Raw genomic sequence first — 17,944 nt, forward strand, 5'->3', positions numbered from 1 at the left:
TTAAGCCTGAGATATATTAAAGACCCAACACGTGATGACAATTTAAATGGGAATAGAGAATGCAATTACGGTAGTTTGAACTCAGGACCTCCCGCTCTGATACCATATGAGCAAATATGAGAGGTATAAAGAATTATCTTTACTGCACCGTATTAAGGTTTTACAGAATACCTATATAAAGAAACTAAGAAGCTATTCTAGGAAAGTACATAAACGCAAATCATCCTAAGTAATTACCTTTTATTCTAGTTGACTAAATCTTCTTATTTACAGCCTATAATAATCTTCCTATTCACAGTCCTATGATTCGGTACATTTACTACCAAATATTCTATTTCCAACAGCTTTTTTTTTTTTTTACATTTTATGCAATTTATTTTCTGTCATTTACTTTACATTATTTTCCAGTTCCTTGGAGCACGCTTTATTTTCATCTATTTTAATTGATTAATCTAGTTATCTAATCCTATTACTTTAGTTACATTAGTGTCTAAACTGATTATATTTTCTGTTGAACATGAATGTTTGACTGTCCCAAGCCGATTTTTTGTTACCAGATTCATCAATTGTCTTTCAGTCCTCATACTGATGCCAAAGGCATCATGGACCTCCTCAAATTTCTCTCTCCTAAGCATGTGATACTCGTTCACGGTGAGAAGCCAAAGATGGCTACTTTGAAAGGAAGAATTCAATCTGAACTTGGTATCCAGTGCTATTACCCTGCAAATAACGAAACTGTGTCAATTCCCTCGACCCAATTCGTAAAAGCGTTAGCCTCAGACGCATTCATCAAAAGCTGTATGAATCCAAACTTCAAGTTTGTGAAAAGCAGCTCGAGAGATGGAAATGAGTCGGCTTCCAAAGCTAAAAACTTGATGCTGTGTTTGCAAGTGACTGATGAAAGGGTAGCGGAGGGGATCTTCGTTATGGAGAAAGGGAAAAAAGCAAAGGTTGTACACCAAGACGAGCTTTTGCTCATGTTGGGAGAAAAGCAGCACATTGTTCAGCATGCTTATTGTTGCCCCATTCATGTTAAAAACTCAGAGAGCGCAGATCACACTTTGGTGAATAATGTTCTGTGCATAACCGATAGATGTTTTTGGCATCGTTTATTTTTTGCAGTTCTTTGTGATGAATTTTCTGATGGAAATGTCCGAGATTTTGGAGAACACCTTCAAGTAGAGTCATTTCATTTGTCTATTTGTTCAAAGGACAGCTGCCCTTACCGGATAACTGATAGTGCTCAAAATAAATCTGAATCACTGTTTTGTTGCTGTACTTGGTCAGTGGAAGATGAGAAGATTGCTTGGAAGATCATTTCAATCTTGAAAAACTTTGACTTGAATTCCGTAAAAGGTCTACTTGGGGCAGACTCTTGTATTAATCGCGGAACTTCTTGATTATCATCTGATGAACTATCCGAACAAATTTTCGAGCCAAGAGGAATCCTTTTCTGCTGAGATTTGTTGCATTCATTCATTAAATTTACCAGTTGGTAAAAGTCCTAAGCTAAACCGTATTTAATGTTATATGTATGTCAATGTTAGTTGAGTGTTTAAGGCTTTCCGACTTTGCCTTCTGAAATGTAGGTGTATTTTCTAAAGCCAAAAATGGCTTTGAAAAAAAAATAATGATGATTTGAATTCTCACCATTCAACTGAAAAAAAAAAGGGATACCATGAAAAAAGTTTTCATAAATGGTCTTGTTGACTCTTTCATCTGAACATATCTATTGTGTTGAGGAAAGTTTGATTCAACCATACTCTAATGCCCTTGATTGACTACACTTTTCTTTCTTCTTCTATGATGACTTGCGGCTTAAATTAAAAAAAAAAAAAAAGAGGTTTGCACGAGCGATTTTATATTGGTACTCAACATTTAATCTACGAATTTATAATTAAAAGAAGAGAAAAAATAATGAAAATAATAGAAAATATATCAATATTGAAAAGTGATTTTATATTGTTGAGGAAAGTTTGATTCAACCAAACTCTAATGCCCTTGATTGACTACACTTTTCTTTCTTCTTCTATGATGACTTGCGGCTTAAATTAAAAAGAAAAAAAAAAAGAGGTTTACACGAGCGATTTTATATTGGTACTCAACATTTAATCTACGAATTTATAATCAAAAGAAGAGAAAAAATAACGGAAATAGTAGAAAATATGCCAATATGAAAAGTTTAAGAAAGTATATAGGCTAACTTTTAGTTATAGAAATTAATAGGCTATAACTTGTCAAGTTATGGTTTATAACCAGATAAGTTATGGACAAACTTGATAAGTCATAGCCGGACAAATTATAGATAAAAATGGACAATAACTTGTCAAGTTATGGTTCATAACCAGACAAGTTATGGACAAAAATAATAATTTGGCATATTTATTAACTTAAGTAAACTATTGACCTATTAATTTTAATTCATCTCAAGTCTTGGCATATTTTTCTCTTTCTCCCAAAAAATTAAACAGTAATTGTGGAGAATGAAAGAGCACAACATGGATTCTAGTTTATGTTGAATTAACTAAAAACCAGCACAGTTGGACTCGTTTCAGCCAAAAAAAAAAAAAAAAAAGAGTACAGTTGCACTAGCTCAATTGGCCGTATTGAGTTATGTGTTCAAGTTTTGTCGATAGCAATTTTTTTTTTCTTTTTTTGGGTTGGGATGGGGAAAGAAAAGGCGCATGGTTACTTTTTTTTATATATAAAATAAGATGCTAAATAAAGGAGCTTTCTAAGATAATGTCTAGATTTTATCAATCATATCAAAATTTCCTTGAAAATTATAAAGGGATACAATCATTTTGGTACTTTATATTATAACGAAATATGTTCTTAGTATTCTGTATTTTTTATAATATTAAAATTGTACCTTCACTTTTTTAAAAACATCTTCTGGATACCTTGAAATTAATTTTGAAGATATGTAATGTCTAAATTATCTTTCTCATCAATTAAATAGAAATTAGTATTTTTTAAAAGAAAATCTAAAAATATTTTGAAACATTAAAATATTTAAAAGAAAGTAAAAAATCAAAAAGCTCATGATTTTTTCCTAGATCTATTAGTTTTTAATTAATTAAATAAAAAAATGTAGGAATGTCATTTTACATATCAAAAATTAGTTTTGGAGTATCAAAAAGATGTTTTTGAAAACGTTAAGGTACCGCTTTAATATTATAAAAAATACAGGATATCAAAAGTATGTTTTGTTATAACACAGGGTAACAAAATAATTTTATCCCATTATAAAAAATGAATAGTCACATAACTGCTTTAAACTGATATGGATTAGACAACTTAAAACTCTACCGGTGTGCATAAATATAAACCCTCTTTTAAATTAAGTTATAATGAAAAAAGAATTTACAAATGGAAAATTCAAATGTAAAACCATAAAACCAATTATATTGGTTTTGTTGAAAGAGCTATTTCTTAGCTCGATATTTACTGTGTCTTTTTGGTTTTCTGATTGTAAAATCTCACATGCGTTTTGACCTCTTAAGTGTTTCATTCGAATTTATTGGTGATACCAGTTAATGTTGAGGGTCCAATTATCTTATGTTTTAAAGACATTTGTGTTAGTATTGGTGTTTGTACTCCTTTGATTTGCTATGCAATTCTCTCCTTAAAAAATAAAAAATAAAAAATAAAAACCGTGTCCCTAACCAGAGTGCTATATATCTTATAACCCAACTATAAACTATTCACAAAGTGTTCCATGGACAATAGTCTTGAGACCTCAAATTGAAAAATTCTCTGGAAAATGAAAAATAACTATATTAAGAGGCTGGAATTAAAATATACCTCAAAAAAGAAAAAAAAATAGAAAGTTATCATATTGTAATCTAGTGGTTTCTTATACTATTATATTAATTGTCTTATACTATATTGACACTTCCGGGTTTTGATAAAATCAAAATACTTTCGTGTAATTTTGAAAACGAATCATCATTCCAAATTTTTTTTAGACCGAGCTCTTGTGCTTCTAATCCCTTCTACATAAAATACTCTGAAATAATTTCTTTAAAAAATATTGGAAAAGTATACTTATATTTTAAGATTTGCAACTTTCTTTTTGTTGCAAATGTTGAAAGTCAGCTGACAATATTGTAATTATTTAATAGAAAATTAACCACCTCCAGCTAATTATAATCAAAATCTAACATGTTACAAGTGTTAAATATTAAAATTTATGCTTTATTTATTTCACCAATTTGAGTTTTATTATAGTAAAAAAATTTTAGAAACAGATACATCTATAGTAAAAAAATTTTAAAAATAGATACATCTAATTTTTTTATTACAATAAAAAACTCTCACATAAAATAATATCTCAACTCAAATTAAAAATTTAAATTAACGAATTAAACGGGTCATTAAATTTTTTATGTTAATAGTGGGTCCCAAAAAAAGTGCTCAAAAAGTCACATGCCACGTTGGAATAAAAGCCAATGCCACCTGTAAGCCAGGTCAAGTGGTGAGGGGCACCACAGATACCCCTGCTTTACTCGTACCCCTGTTTTACTAGTTTTTTCGTACGCTTTTTCTTAGTACAATAGTTATATCTGACATGTAAGTTTTGCAGTTACATTGTCTAATTGCATTAAGAACAATGAAAAATAAAAAAGAAAATTTTTAAAAAAAAAAAGGAACACAAACAGATTGTTTTGCCACAGTACGGATTCTCACCACCACCTCTAACAATTCATCGTCTTCCTCCCTGACGGCAACGAGAGCCCATATCTTCCACTAGAAAATTCTGGAAACTTTTTTTTATTGAAACAAATTCATAAGTTCGAATCTTTGTTCAACCTCCTTGATTTCAATTCTTCTATAATTTGTGGTTGCTAAAATACCCATCAAAGAGAGTGGTTTTTCTCCCTTTTTTTTTCAGAGTCTCTTTGATCTTTTTCTTTCTTTCTTTTTTTCGAGGGTTTGGGGATCTCTTCCCGGTATGATTCTGGGTTTTGTTTCCTCTTTTTTTCAGTAAAACCGTGAGTCTTTGAGAGAAAATCCAGAGTGAGACTCTTCTATTCTAGAATGCAAAAGGCGTTTTGAAAAGCAGAGTATATTTTCTCGTGATTGGAATCTTTAGCAATTTGGGCGCTTTGAGTTTTGCTAGACAGGAGTGCAAAAGAACAAAAAAAAAAAAGAAGGTGCAGAAAATTTTCCCCAGAAAAGAAAAAAATCGCAGGAATCTTGCCGGAAATTTTTTCCCCAGGACTTGGCTGAGGTTTATTTCCGGTAAGCCCTCGCATGGTCTGGGCAGCGACGGCGTCCAGTCGCCTTACGTGGGTAGAAGAAATTATAATCAAAATCAAAATCGAAACCCATTTCATGTTCATTTTGGAATATAAATTAAAATCAAAATCAATTAATTTTTACAATTGGCGTTTCAAAAAAATCTAATCCGTTTTGCTAAAAATGAATTTGGAAAATTAGTATAGCATCCCACTATTTTTTTTTTTTTAATTAGAAACCTCACCTTTTTTTTCCTTTTTTAAGCCAACAATTGCATTTTTTTTTTAAAGTCCAACAATCGCAATTGCATGCTGCAGAGAAGTGCAAACACGGAGTGGATGAAGAAGGAGAAAGGAGAGAAGAGTTAGCGGTAGGTCCACAGACAATAAAAAGAAATTTAAGTGCTGTTTATTTTATTTATTTAAATTTAAAATTTAAATTTTATTATAGTAAAATATTATTAAAAATAATTAAATTTAATTTTTTTATTATAATAAAAATTTTTTACATAAAATTATATTTTAACTCAAATTAAAAATTTAAATAGTCATCAATTTTCAAAAAGAATATTTAATTAATTTTCATGGGTCCCACAAAAGAACAAATCAGCTGCCAGTAGGAGGGCCACATCATGTGGTGACCAACACCATAATGTCCTTAACTTTACTCTATGTGTACAGTAACAGGGGGCTGTTTCATAGGAAGGGCCAACATAACAACAACCTTTTGTAGCACGCTTTCGAAGCGCTTACTTTCCCCACGCGGCGGGCAGCAAGACTATAAAAGTAATTACGTTTGAATTATATTTTAATGTTAAAATTTAATATTTTGAAGCATTAATTTATCTTGGCATTTAAAATAATGTAAAGGAAAATAAAAGTGTAAATACATCATTTATGAGACGTTTAGTTCATGGATTAAAATCATGTGATTAGAATTATTTTTAATTTACGTGTATTTTTTATGAGAGAAAATACTGTAACGAATTATGAACCAGGATTCAAATCATGGTTTGAATCCTCCAACTAAACATTCTCTTAAAAAAAATGTCACGTACTTAGATGATATGCGTGTGTGTGTGTGAGAGATATATTTTTTAAAATTATGAAAACAATTTTATAATCATTAAAACATAAAATATAGGATGAATTACATTTCTAAATCCCGAATTTATCACCATTCATAAGGTCTTTTTCATATGAGACATAATGTCATCAAAATTTTCATTTAAATTCTGGCACTGTATTAAAATGTTAAACATTGATAATTTTGGGTGCACCAATGCAATTATCCCTAGAATATAACAAGATGATAATCATAATCACAATATTATAATATTTTAAAATAACCAATCTTATAACAAGATGATGATATTTGGATAAAAATAATTGACTTAATTAAATAATGGAGAAGCAACGGCTCAAGTAGCGGGTCAAAAGACAGGAGGACGGAAATACGTCCCCCGGCCCCGTCCTCTCTCTCGAACTGTCTCTCTGTTTCGCTCTCATCTACCATTCTATATATCTATACCCCTACCGCTCAACCCAATTTTCCCGGAAAATAAACCACCAATTTTTCTTTCACGTTCTCGACAACCAAACACGCATAAAACGTCTATTAAAAAAAAAAAAGGCAATTTCCAATTCTCTCTTCCTCCAAACGGTTCTACTCCTTTATTCTCTTTTCCTTTACTCTGTTCTGCTAAACCACTTTTTTCTCTCACTTTCTCGACAAACAAACACCTAGAAAATCCTTACAAAAGGAAAATTCCTACAGTTTCTCTTTCTAACGAGTCTATCCTTACGAATTGTTCTCGTCTCCCTTCGTTTCTCTCTCTCGATAGTCATTCTAAAACCGCTGTTTTGTTTTCCCTCACTTTCTGGACAAACAAACACATAATTAAGCGGTAGAAATGGCGAATTTACTGTAGTTTCTATTCATTCGACGAATTATCCCACTAATTATGTCTCTCTAGGATTTTCCTTTTTCGCTGCGCTGTTCAAATTCGCTATTAATGTCGACGGAAGCCTCCGGTGAGTCCCACGCACCGCTGCTCCGGCCACGCCAGGGCGACGAGCCTTCCGAGCCGGTGATCTCTCCCGCCCGCCCGGTCACGCTGGCGGCGCTGCTGGGGAGGGCGACGGGGCGGCGCGGCGCGTCGATGCTGGTACGGGAGACGGCGGCGCGTGAGCTGGAGGAGCGACGCGCAGACTGGGGGTACTCGAAGCCGGTGGTGGCTTTGGACATGATGTGGAACACGGCCTTCGTGGTGGTGTCAATGGCGATGCTCGTAATCACGGCGAACGAGAGGCCGAACACGCCGATCCGTGTCTGGATTTGCGGTTATGCTCTCCAGTGCATTGTTCATGTTGCGCTGGTTTCTCTCGAATATCGGAGGAGGAATGCTCGGAGACGGAGGAGCCAGGAGTCGCCGGGAAGATTCGATGCTGCAAACGACACCGAGGAGGAGGACGAGGTCGAGAGGAATTCAGAGAGTTCTGGTCAATCCAGGTGCGAATTCTAGCTTCTTTTTGTCTAAATGGAATTTTGGCTTTTAATAGAGATTGAAAATTTTTGGTAGGAAGTGAGAAAATAGAGGCAAACAAATTTGGTTTAGAAATTAGGCCGAAAAAGTACAACATTTTCTATTGTATATTATCTGTGTAGCAGGGTTCAAATTCGGCAAACAGTTAAAAATGGGAAGCCAATTATAGTATACCACACTCTTAGAGCTTATTTGGTAGGAGGAAAAGTGGAAAGGAGTGGGGTGGGGGAATTAGTGGAAGGATTTTAGGACAATAGATTCAGAATTATTCTCGATTTACGTGTATTTTTTATGAGAGAAAATACTATAACGAATCACGAATCATGACACGAATCCACTAACCAAACGGTGCAGTAATTGTTTGGCAGGAGAGAAAAAGAGAGGGAACGAATTAGGTGAGGGATTTCAAATTCTGCAAAGAGAAAGGTCCTCTCTTACTCTCCATTTCCCCCACCCTCGCCCTCATCTAGTTCATATATATGTTTCTCTCCTTCCTATTTTCTTTTCCTCTTACCAAACACAACCTTATGTCTTTGGCTAAGGCCATAATCCATAATTAATTATCTTGGATTTATTACCCACTTGTATTAGGTATCCAATAGCATATTTGATTGGATATGTGTTCTGACCTTAAACCAAAAAGAGAAAGAGGAAGTTGGTTAGTTAAAGAGAGTGTTTTGTTTAACTCTACAGAATCTAGTTTGTCCTCAACGAAACTACCCCGAAATTCATAATTCCCTTCTGCCTAACAGTCCAGGTTGAACAGCCTCAAAGTTTATAAACCAAAATTATATCTTAGAAATATTAGGGTTTTGAAGTGCAGGATGTGACGTTGAAGTCTTTGCTCAAGTAGGAATGTTCTTGTCAGCTCACTTTGTGTGTTGTGCAAGTGCAATCACGCCTTTGAATTCAGGGCAACTTTTCTTAATGGAGTTCCAATTCAAGTTTTCCTTAGCTTTCCATGTATTTCGTTCCCATTTTGACTTGTAAGTGTCCTGCTAGTGCCTTTTTACCATGAACATAGGTGTTCAAGGCTCAAACAATTTCCTAAAATGCTGTCCTTTAAAAAAAATAATAATAATGTCATAGAATGACCCCTTTGTGTCACTTTATTCTTACCAGCCAAAGATGCGTTTTTTTCTATCATAATGTTTGTGGAAAGCTGCAATTGGTGATGCCTTTCAACCAAACAGGTGGTGGTGATGGCCTTCACCTGAATGATAAAAAGTTACTGTTTGGAAATTCATATTATTACTGCAACAGAGATGATTTTGATTGGCTGAGTGATGAACAGTTTAATTGCAGGGTTGCTACCCTAAACCCTACAGGAAGGAGCAGGATGCCCCTGCTTTTTGGTTCTTCCTCTTCTCAAGATTTATTTAGACTTTAATGATGGGGTTAACTGTTTAGGGTATGCTAGGTATTAACCAAACAATATATTACCATAACTTTAATTATATTAAATCCAAGTTTCTTCTATACCTATCAAATTCAAGCAAACAGTTCCTTTTACAAGTAGTTGCTTTATGGAACTAATGGGGGACTGTAAAAGAATAAAATAAAGCTCCAATGGCGAGGTATATGTTATGAAGGACTCGAGTACCCAAAAGTCTTGCTACGTTAAAAGACTAGTCCTTGGGCAGATATTATTGACTCCAAGGAATCATATTGGTTGAGTTTGAGGCAAATAAAAGGTGATTCGTTTTGTCACTTATAAAGCTGTAAAGTATATTCCTATACTACAGAATCATATCAGTTTCTGTATTCTCTACTTTCTTGGAATCTCATATGCAATTAAATTTTATGTTGCCTGCTGCTTCAGAAACATTATTAGAATGTTTAACAGATTATCTGACTGATTTTATTATATATGGCTTAGTTTCACAAAACGATGCGAGTCAGTGAATACAATGGTGTCGTTTCTTTGGTGGATAGTTGGCTTCTATTGGGTAGTCTCCGGCGGCAATGTCCTTCTACAAAATGCTCCTAGATTGTACTGGTATTGCTCAAACCAATATATTTATTTCTTTGGTTCTTTTTTATTCTATTCTAATTTTTTTTTTTTGTAAGTTAAACCAATGTAATATTCTAGAAATAAATCCTTGTATTATAATATATGTGTATGTTCAAGGGTCTACATTTCCTTTTTCTAATAAAATTTCACCTTCATGAAGAGGCAGGTGCAATGGTTTATACCTGTATCTTTGAGTTGTGAAATCATGAAACCTGCAGTTTGAGCATCATCTTGTATTTATCGCAAATATAACATGAGCCGTTTTCACTATTTGTTTATTCTCATTGCTAATATTTCTAAAAGGAGCTAGGATATCACTCTAATTTCTACCATCTATTCAGTTGATGCATCTTTGCATTGTCACTTGATCCATAATTTTCTAAGACATATTAGAGACATGTTGTATGTATGTTCATGGTATGCATACATGCTTGTTTATGTGCTGGGTGCATGGAAGTTTCTGCAGAAGATAACCGCATGATACTGATTCTGAAACTTTGCAGGTTGACTGTGGTTTTTCTGGCATTTGATGTCTTGTTTGCCGTATTTTGTGTTGTTTTGGCATGTTTGATTGGAGTTGCCCTCTGTTGCTGTTTGCCGTGCATTATTGCAATTCTTTATGCTGTTGCAGGGCAGGTATGATGAACTCAAAATTATGACCAAACTAATTTTGCATATAACATCCTGCCTCCATTACTCTTGTCATTGTTCCTTGTGTGACCAAATAGGAAGGTGCATCAGAAGCAGACCTCCGTTTTCTTCCACAATATAGATTCCGAATATCTAGTGATGATGAAAAGCCTAGCTTGGGAGAAGGAACTATGGTTCCCGTGGAAACAAGCAGCAGATACTTAGCAACCGAACGTATTCTTTTACCAGAGGATGCGGTATGATTATCCTTGGCTCTTCTAATTCTAGTTAATCTTCAATCTTAAAAATCTCTCTTTTATCAGTTAGAAAGTCTAATGCTCCGTTTGTTTCAGGGGTTCTGGCTTAGTGTAGGATCATGGTTCTTGGTTCGCTACAGTGTTTTTCTCTCACAAAAAATTTAAATTTCAAAAATTAAAATCATGAACCATGGTTCTGAATCCATGAACCAAATGTCACCTAAGTTTTTTATTATTTCTTTTTCCTAAAAGAAAACGTAGTGATAGCCCATATTGCATTCAAGATTCATATTGGGGCCCTCCATTGAGTGTTCAAAAGCCAAAGCATTTGGTTCATTCTGTAAGAGCTTGGGTTTGAGACCAATAATTATAGATATTCGTTTCACGAAAACTTGAAGTTGAATGTCGATAGATGAGTAAGATACTAAACGTTTATGAGTAGAGTTCTGGTGCAATCTTTTTGGTGTTTTTTTTTTTTAAATTATTTCTCTCTTTTTCCTCCTGAAGTTAGTGGTTTTGGTGTTTTTATTTCTAGGAGTGCTGTATATGTCTCAGCTCATATGAAGATGGAGCAGAACTCCATGCCCTCCCCTGCAACCATCATTTTCATTCCGCATGTATAGTAAAATGGCTCACGATGAATGCAACATGTCCACTCTGCAAGTACAACATTCTCAAAGGAAGTGAACAGGTATAGAGGCGTAATAACAACCTGCCGATAGTCGGTATCGTCTTCCACTATGTGTAGTGTACAGAAAATGTCAAGACAAATAGCATTTCATATATTTACTTTTATTGAGTCACAGAATGTAGTGAAACTGAGCCTCGTATTGATTCTTCGCACCCGTGCAGAATTGCAGCAATGACTTTGCAGGCTTCAAAATCATGTTTGTTTTTGTGTTGACATGAATTGATTGTTTTTCATTAGTATATTTGTAGTAATAATGGTGTTAATATGTGAGGCTGCTTGTGTCTATTGTGATTCTGGAATTGAGTCGATGACATGAATCAGTCACTTTTTTTTTTATTTTTTTCCTTCCTGGTTCTTGATAATAATATCTTTTGTGCATTTGTATCACTTGATGGTCGACAAATGCGAAGGTAACAAGAGTATTTTCAGAGAGATGGAGAACTTTTCATAGATGAGCATTTTCCCCATTCAAGGGTAGATTGTGAGGCTCCACTCCAATTAAGATGATTGGAATGGTGCTAAAGCACGGCCATAGAATTTCCTAGTCATGTTGTTACCACTAAAATGTTTACAGATGGCATTTAGGGCTCTGATTTCTCCCTCCAACTTCCTCCATCGTTCATTTTCCACGTAAAGCTTTACTCAGTTTTTTTTTATTATTAAAAAAAAAAAACTCAAATCATCTTCGTCTTCATCGCTATAACAATGATCAATCCTCCACAAAAAGAGGGTCACAAAGCCGGTGGCGACGGCCATATTGTACCCACTAGCATAATCAGAATGTGCTCACTTCTGAATGAGAAAACTAGTCTGATTTTCTTCTTTTTTCTTTTCCCCCCTTCTTCATCGGTGTCCTCTATAAGTAAAGTTCAAGCAGCCCAAACCGGCCCAGGTCTGGGGCCGGAATGGAAATTTTGGATGAGGCACCCTAAAGGGGAAATGGCCAGCCCAACTTGGTGCTAAAGCCAGACAAGCCTAGGCCGGAGTTTCACAAAGGTATTTTTAAAAACAAAAAATTTTAAAAAGAGGTCACTTGGGTTGGACCGGTGAATAAGCATTCAAGCTTAAAACCTCAACCCGGCCCAGTCCAAAACTTATCCTGGCAAACAATAGTGAGCCTCAAACCAACCCATTAATAGTGAGCCTCAAACCAACCCATTGAACCCGACCTAAACTTGCAACTATAGTGTCCTCCTCACACCCCATCAACATATTTTAGAGAGTTTGTTCTTTGTTTATTACTTATACTAGTCTTTATAGCGCACTTTGCGCTCGTGATTTCTTGAAAATAACAATTATATAAATTGTTAAAAAAAAAGAGGAAGAAAAAAAGGACATAAAAGAAATGAAGATAAAAGCGATAAAAAGATCTGAAGTTAAAACCACGAAAAAATGATTTTTAACTTATTTTGTTGTATTGTATATTAGTTTTATTTCGTTTTGTTTAATTTATTTTTTATTTAATTTGATATGTTATTATTTTATTTTAGTGCATTTTTGTTTAACTATATTTTTATTTAAATTATTCAGTATTTTACAAATTTGGTGCAAAAAAGTGTTAAAACAGACAAAATCATGCCATAAATTAATTCAAACTAAATAAATAAATAATAAAAATAAAATCATGAATGATTTCGGCCAATGGATGAAGCTTCTCAACGGTCTTGATGCGCGCGTGAAAAGTACATGTAGAAAAGGAGAGTGGAGCAGTAGACATGCATAAAATGGCCCCGTCACGATTCTCAATTAGCCAATTAGAACACGGAACTGGGATTTTTCGTGATTCAGACAATGCATATTGGGGCCTATAATTTGGAGTCCGAATTGCCTGTCAAAAGAGAGCAGTTTTCGTCAAGAAAGAGAAGGCAGCCTAGCATCTATGAGATATATACCATACAGACAACGCTCAACAGAACAAGCTGATTGGGAGTAGACATAACTTCCAAGGTGTTAGTTGACATTGACTAGCTTGTCTTAAAGAAATAGCATAGGCAAAGTCTTGTGTGATTTCCTTTTCCATTAGAGCTTAGTAGGAGGGAAAAGTGGAGGTAGAATAAGTGGGAAAGGATTAGTGAAAGGATTTTATGATCGATGCTTGTTTGATCGGAGAGAAAATAGGAGGGAATAGATTGGGTGAGAAATTTTAAATCCTTTAAAGAGTCCCAATGTTATCTGTTCCAATATGGAAAGTTGGCCGGAGGGAATCCATAGTAAACATAACAAGAGAGAAATCATTTGCTTTCCCTCCATTTTCTTCACTTAGGTTATACATTTCTTTCCTTTTGACCTAACACAGCCTTACTTTAACATATTGACCGACAAATGAATAAACCATAACCTTACCTTTGTTACAATTTTCTCTAAGGTGGGAAAGTGCTACAGCAATTTCGGCACCAACACGGGCATTATTCTTCACCAGTGCAATGTCTAGAAATTCATCAAGAAAACATTCAAATAATTTAAAGAACATTAACATCTGAGCATAATAATAATTGAAAAGGAAACGAGTTTATAAGTAAAAACTGATGCAGGTTGACTTTGATCATCCCTATGACATGTACAATGAAATATTGCAGTTTAACGAAAAGGATGCTTAGTAAATAAATAAATAAGTAAATAAAAAGAGGAGAATTAGGAAAAGGATACTTGAAGAAAGAGAAGCTCCTCCAGTTAGTTCATTCACTCTCGCAAGCAAGAAAGGAGTTTCAGCATTTCCTGTAATGTTCTTGCCCCTAAGGTGTAGTTACAATGTAATATAATTAATACAAGATGCTCAAACAAATAAAAACAAATAACGTGGAAACGATTGATGCACAATTTTTTTTTCTTTTTTTAACCTAGCTTCTCTGAGGGCTCTTTGTATTGCAGACTCAATTAAGCTTCCAGAGGCGGAGTGTTCTCTTGGAATTGGAACTGCAATTAAAATCCCAGTTCCCAGACCAAGTTCCGTGTTTGCATCTGCCAAATTTGCAATATTCAAAAAGAGAAGAAGAGTGTTATTATATGATTCAAACATATTCCATACTTTAATAAATTGACTTCAGTATTTACCAATAAGACGAGCGCAGTCTTCTGGTGAGTCTACACGACAAGGCACCTATATTTCATATCATAATCCAGAAAAGAAAAATATCAACCACTAAGTCGTTCTTGCAACGAATAACGCACATACTCACCTGTATGTATGAGTAATCTGACTATAACTTCCATTTTAACCATAATCTTACAATATTTTCATTCTCTTCCATGTATCATCCCTAATACAGCCCAAATACAAATAGTCAACCTTTTTTGGGTACTAGCCTTTAACAATAATCCTGAAGATGTTGACATTTCAAGCATTTTACTCGGAAGAAGGTAAAAGGAAAAGGGATTAGAACTGAAAAGAACAATGCAACTTTTATTGACATGATTAAGGGTATCGTAATAACTGTATTAATTTAATGTGAGGATTGTTGTGCCTGCAAATAGTCAACCTTTTTTGGGCTGCCAGAAAACCATCCTCTAATCAACACATACCACTTAGATGGATCTATGACATATAATAATGAACATAAAAAATGACATGCAACTTGAGGCAGATATGGCAGCTGAGAGACCATTATAAAGAAAAGATTTAACTAAGCAGCTAAGATGGAACGGTAACTTGTTAATTTAAGAGTAAGCAGTTAACATAAACATAGAGAATAGTGAATTGAGAAAATTGGTACCTTACAGCCACTAGTTTCTGTGAAAAATGCTGGAAACTCATTGGTCTTGTAAGCAGCAACACAAACTCCTTGCGTTTCCTACAGTGATGTGTAAAAAAAAGGTAATAACTAATACAATTCATAGTCATCTTAAACTTCTAATGACATACTGGGAATACTATTAAGTACCAAGTATTCTAGTGTCTTGGGAATATCTAATATTGATTTTACACCAGCTGAAATGACTGCCACGGGTGTCCTCCCAAGCTCGGTAAGGTCAGAAGATATATCCAACGCTGCAAGTACAAGGCTGAAATAAGGTCCCAAGTATAGTTCCAAGATATTGGGAACAACAATTGTGCTTAAACAAGCTTGTTACAAACCAAAAGAGAGAGAGCCTAGATACTCTATCATAAATCATCAATAATAACATAAATAGATAGAAGAGACGATTTTTAATCAACCAACATGGCTACGGAGTAGTTTATGAACATTTTTCTTAACTGGAGTAAAATGCTTTAAAACCAAAATTAATTCCAACATCTACAAAAAGAAAGATAAAACAATTTTCAACTCCCTTTCTATTAATTCCCCCAACAACCGTACAAAAAAGCTCCAAGATCATTGTCAGTACTTCCAGTACTGCTACGCATAGAAAAGGTGGGTTCAATCAGGAACAGCAGGTATTTAAAGCTAAACAAACAATTAGACAAAACGTACTATGTTCACCATGTCTGTGCACTCCTCCAATCCCTCCTGTAACAAAGACTGAAATACCAACCTGCAATAGTTTGTTGGTCAAGCATCAGAAAACTGAACAACTGGAACAAAACCAAGAATATGAAAGTCGGTGTATCTGTAACCAAGATAGGGGGATAGTTTTCCCTTTCAGAAGATAAAAGGTTAAGAGCAGAGTAACCACCATAGAAGCGATAAGCATGGTTGCAGATACAGTAGTTGCACCATTTCCTCTTGTGGCCACCTAAAACACACCAAACAAGTTAACATATAAAACTATTAGCGGAAATGAATAATAATAAGTCATACTATAATGATAAATCAGTAGCCTTTGTTGGAAGAAACTTTAAGTATATAGGAAATATGGTAAAATACTTATATTTGCAGGTTAGTTTACCAATTGTATAAATTACCCGAAAGAAATATTACCAATAACTGTGATTTGAAAAGAGTAACTTACAACATGTGCAATGTCTCTTCGAGCTGTCTTTTGAGCTTTGGTTCCAATGATGGCAAGCCTCCCAAGCTCTTCTAAACCCAAACCTATAAAAATAAGTTAGCAATATCTATGAAGTAAGGATAAACTATTAAGAGTATTTTCTATAACAAAGAAGGAACCAGTTAGCAAGTGATACCATGGCCCAAAAATCTCTAATCAATATGTTCAAAAGAAGACCAAAGTCTACTACGAAAATATCCTCTTCATCATTCAGGCTGATATACAATTTGAAATTCACAACATTATAAAATTCAAACAGAAACGCACAAACCAAGACTTGTTTGACATTGATCTTACCCAAAAGTAACCGTCACAAGAACTAACATAAGCTATAATTTAAGAGTAGGCATGTATCATATAATAGAAGTGAAAGTTAAATATAAACACCTACGCATGGTATGCCATCTAGGATTGCAATGGTGGCAGGAACAGCTCCATTATTCCTTACAATTGCCTCAACCTCCTTAGCAGTTTCGAGATTTTGTGGATACGGCATCCCTATATACGCAAACAACTAAATCTTTCAACAGAGCCCAAGAAAAGTTTGAATATATCAAAAGTTGAGAAAACTAGAACTGCCCAATTATAATATAATAATAAAATATGCAAAATTGGGTCAGAGGAATTTCAACAAACAGGTTGACTGCACTCCAAGAAGTTCACCAAAAAGCCAAGCACTATATAAAATTTTCACCAGAAAGAGTGGTTTTACCATGGGAAATGATGGTGGATTCAAGGGCAACAACTGCTTTTCCATTCGACAAAGCTTCGGAAACCTCCGGAGAAACCTTGATTAATCCCACGCCCTGTTGAAGAATGAGAATAAATTAGCAGAAAATACGGCTACGAGAAAGATAAAAGCTAGGAGGAAACAGAAGTTATGAAGTAATTCTGCTTTGGGAAAGAAGAACCTTGTTATCCGAGAGCGAATTCGATGAGTCCAAGTGCCTGCGGAGACGGGACAATCTTGAGAGAGCTACAGAAGACGACGACCACATATTTGGCGTAGAAAACTATTAGACACAAATGAGTGAATGACCAACTCTTTTCAAAAGGGGGCGGCAACACTTTTTTTGTTTACGCAAATGGTGGTTTTCTTTTTTTTAAGGGAATATGTAATATATATATATATATATATATATATAGGCCAAATCTTGAGTGCGGTACGGACTAGAGTGGTACTTATATATTTTTTTTTTAAAATATGTATATTTATTTTAAAAATATGTATATTTTTTTTTAAATGTATATTTTCTTTTAAAACGTGTATATATTATATATTTTATCATAAAAAGAAATGTACATGTTTTAAGTGAAAATATACACATTTTAAAGAGGAAACATACATGTTTTAAAAAATAAATATACAAGTGCCGCTCTAATCTGGTATCGGACTGGAGACAATTCCTATATATATATATTAATTGAACTTCACGTATTATACACGCGGAGAGTAATTTATGTATTAAGTTTTAATTATCATGTTATTATTAAAAGTATATAAAATTCTAAGAACGAAAAAAATGAAAAAAAAAATAAAGTTTTAGAGCAAAAGGTAGAAAAAAAATAGCCAAAATGACTAAAATGAAAAGTAAATAATTCTTAGGGAATATGGGCCAAAATACCAAAAAAAAAAA

General features: G+C 34.2%; 3 protein-coding genes across 3 annotated transcripts; 2 read left to right on the plus strand and 1 right to left on the minus strand.

The window, feature by feature from the left end:
- Positions 1-521: 521 nt before the first annotated feature.
- On the plus strand, positions 522-1,665 carry LOC21384993 (cleavage and polyadenylation specificity factor subunit 3-II). The gene has a single exon (XM_010108765.2). It carries the CDS (start codon positions 522-524, stop codon positions 1,398-1,400), a length of 879 nt encoding a protein of 292 aa, XP_010107067.2. The 3' UTR covers positions 1,401-1,665.
- Positions 1,666-6,659: 4,994 nt separating this feature from the next.
- Positions 6,660-11,553, plus strand: LOC21384994 (E3 ubiquitin protein ligase RIE1). The gene is made up of 5 exons (XM_024172672.1): positions 6,660-7,755; positions 9,669-9,788; positions 10,307-10,439; positions 10,532-10,690; positions 11,226-11,553. The coding sequence occupies exons 1-5, from the start codon at positions 7,259-7,261 to the stop codon at positions 11,385-11,387; spliced, it is 1,071 nt and encodes a 356-aa protein (XP_024028440.1). The 5' UTR covers positions 6,660-7,258; the 3' UTR covers positions 11,388-11,553.
- Positions 11,554-12,902: 1,349 nt separating this feature from the next.
- Positions 12,903-17,375, minus strand: LOC21384995 (pseudouridine-5'-phosphate glycosidase). The gene is made up of 13 exons (XM_024172676.1): positions 17,219-17,375; positions 17,020-17,113; positions 16,695-16,805; positions 16,269-16,351; positions 15,993-16,052; positions 15,791-15,851; positions 15,260-15,366; positions 15,092-15,169; positions 14,433-14,478; positions 14,219-14,339; positions 14,028-14,113; positions 13,725-13,808; positions 12,903-13,209 (listed from the first exon to the last, which is right to left on the minus strand). Exons 1-13 carry the CDS (start codon positions 17,303-17,305, stop codon positions 13,187-13,189), a joined length of 1,041 nt encoding a protein of 346 aa, XP_024028444.1. The 5' UTR covers positions 17,306-17,375; the 3' UTR covers positions 12,903-13,186.
- Positions 17,376-17,944: the final 569 nt, after the last annotated feature.

Source organism: Morus notabilis, unplaced genomic scaffold (genome assembly GCF_000414095.1).
Source record: "Morus notabilis unplaced genomic scaffold, ASM41409v2 Scaffold2663, whole genome shotgun sequence".
NCBI classification, from domain to species: Eukaryota; Viridiplantae; Streptophyta; class Magnoliopsida; order Rosales; family Moraceae; genus Morus; species Morus notabilis.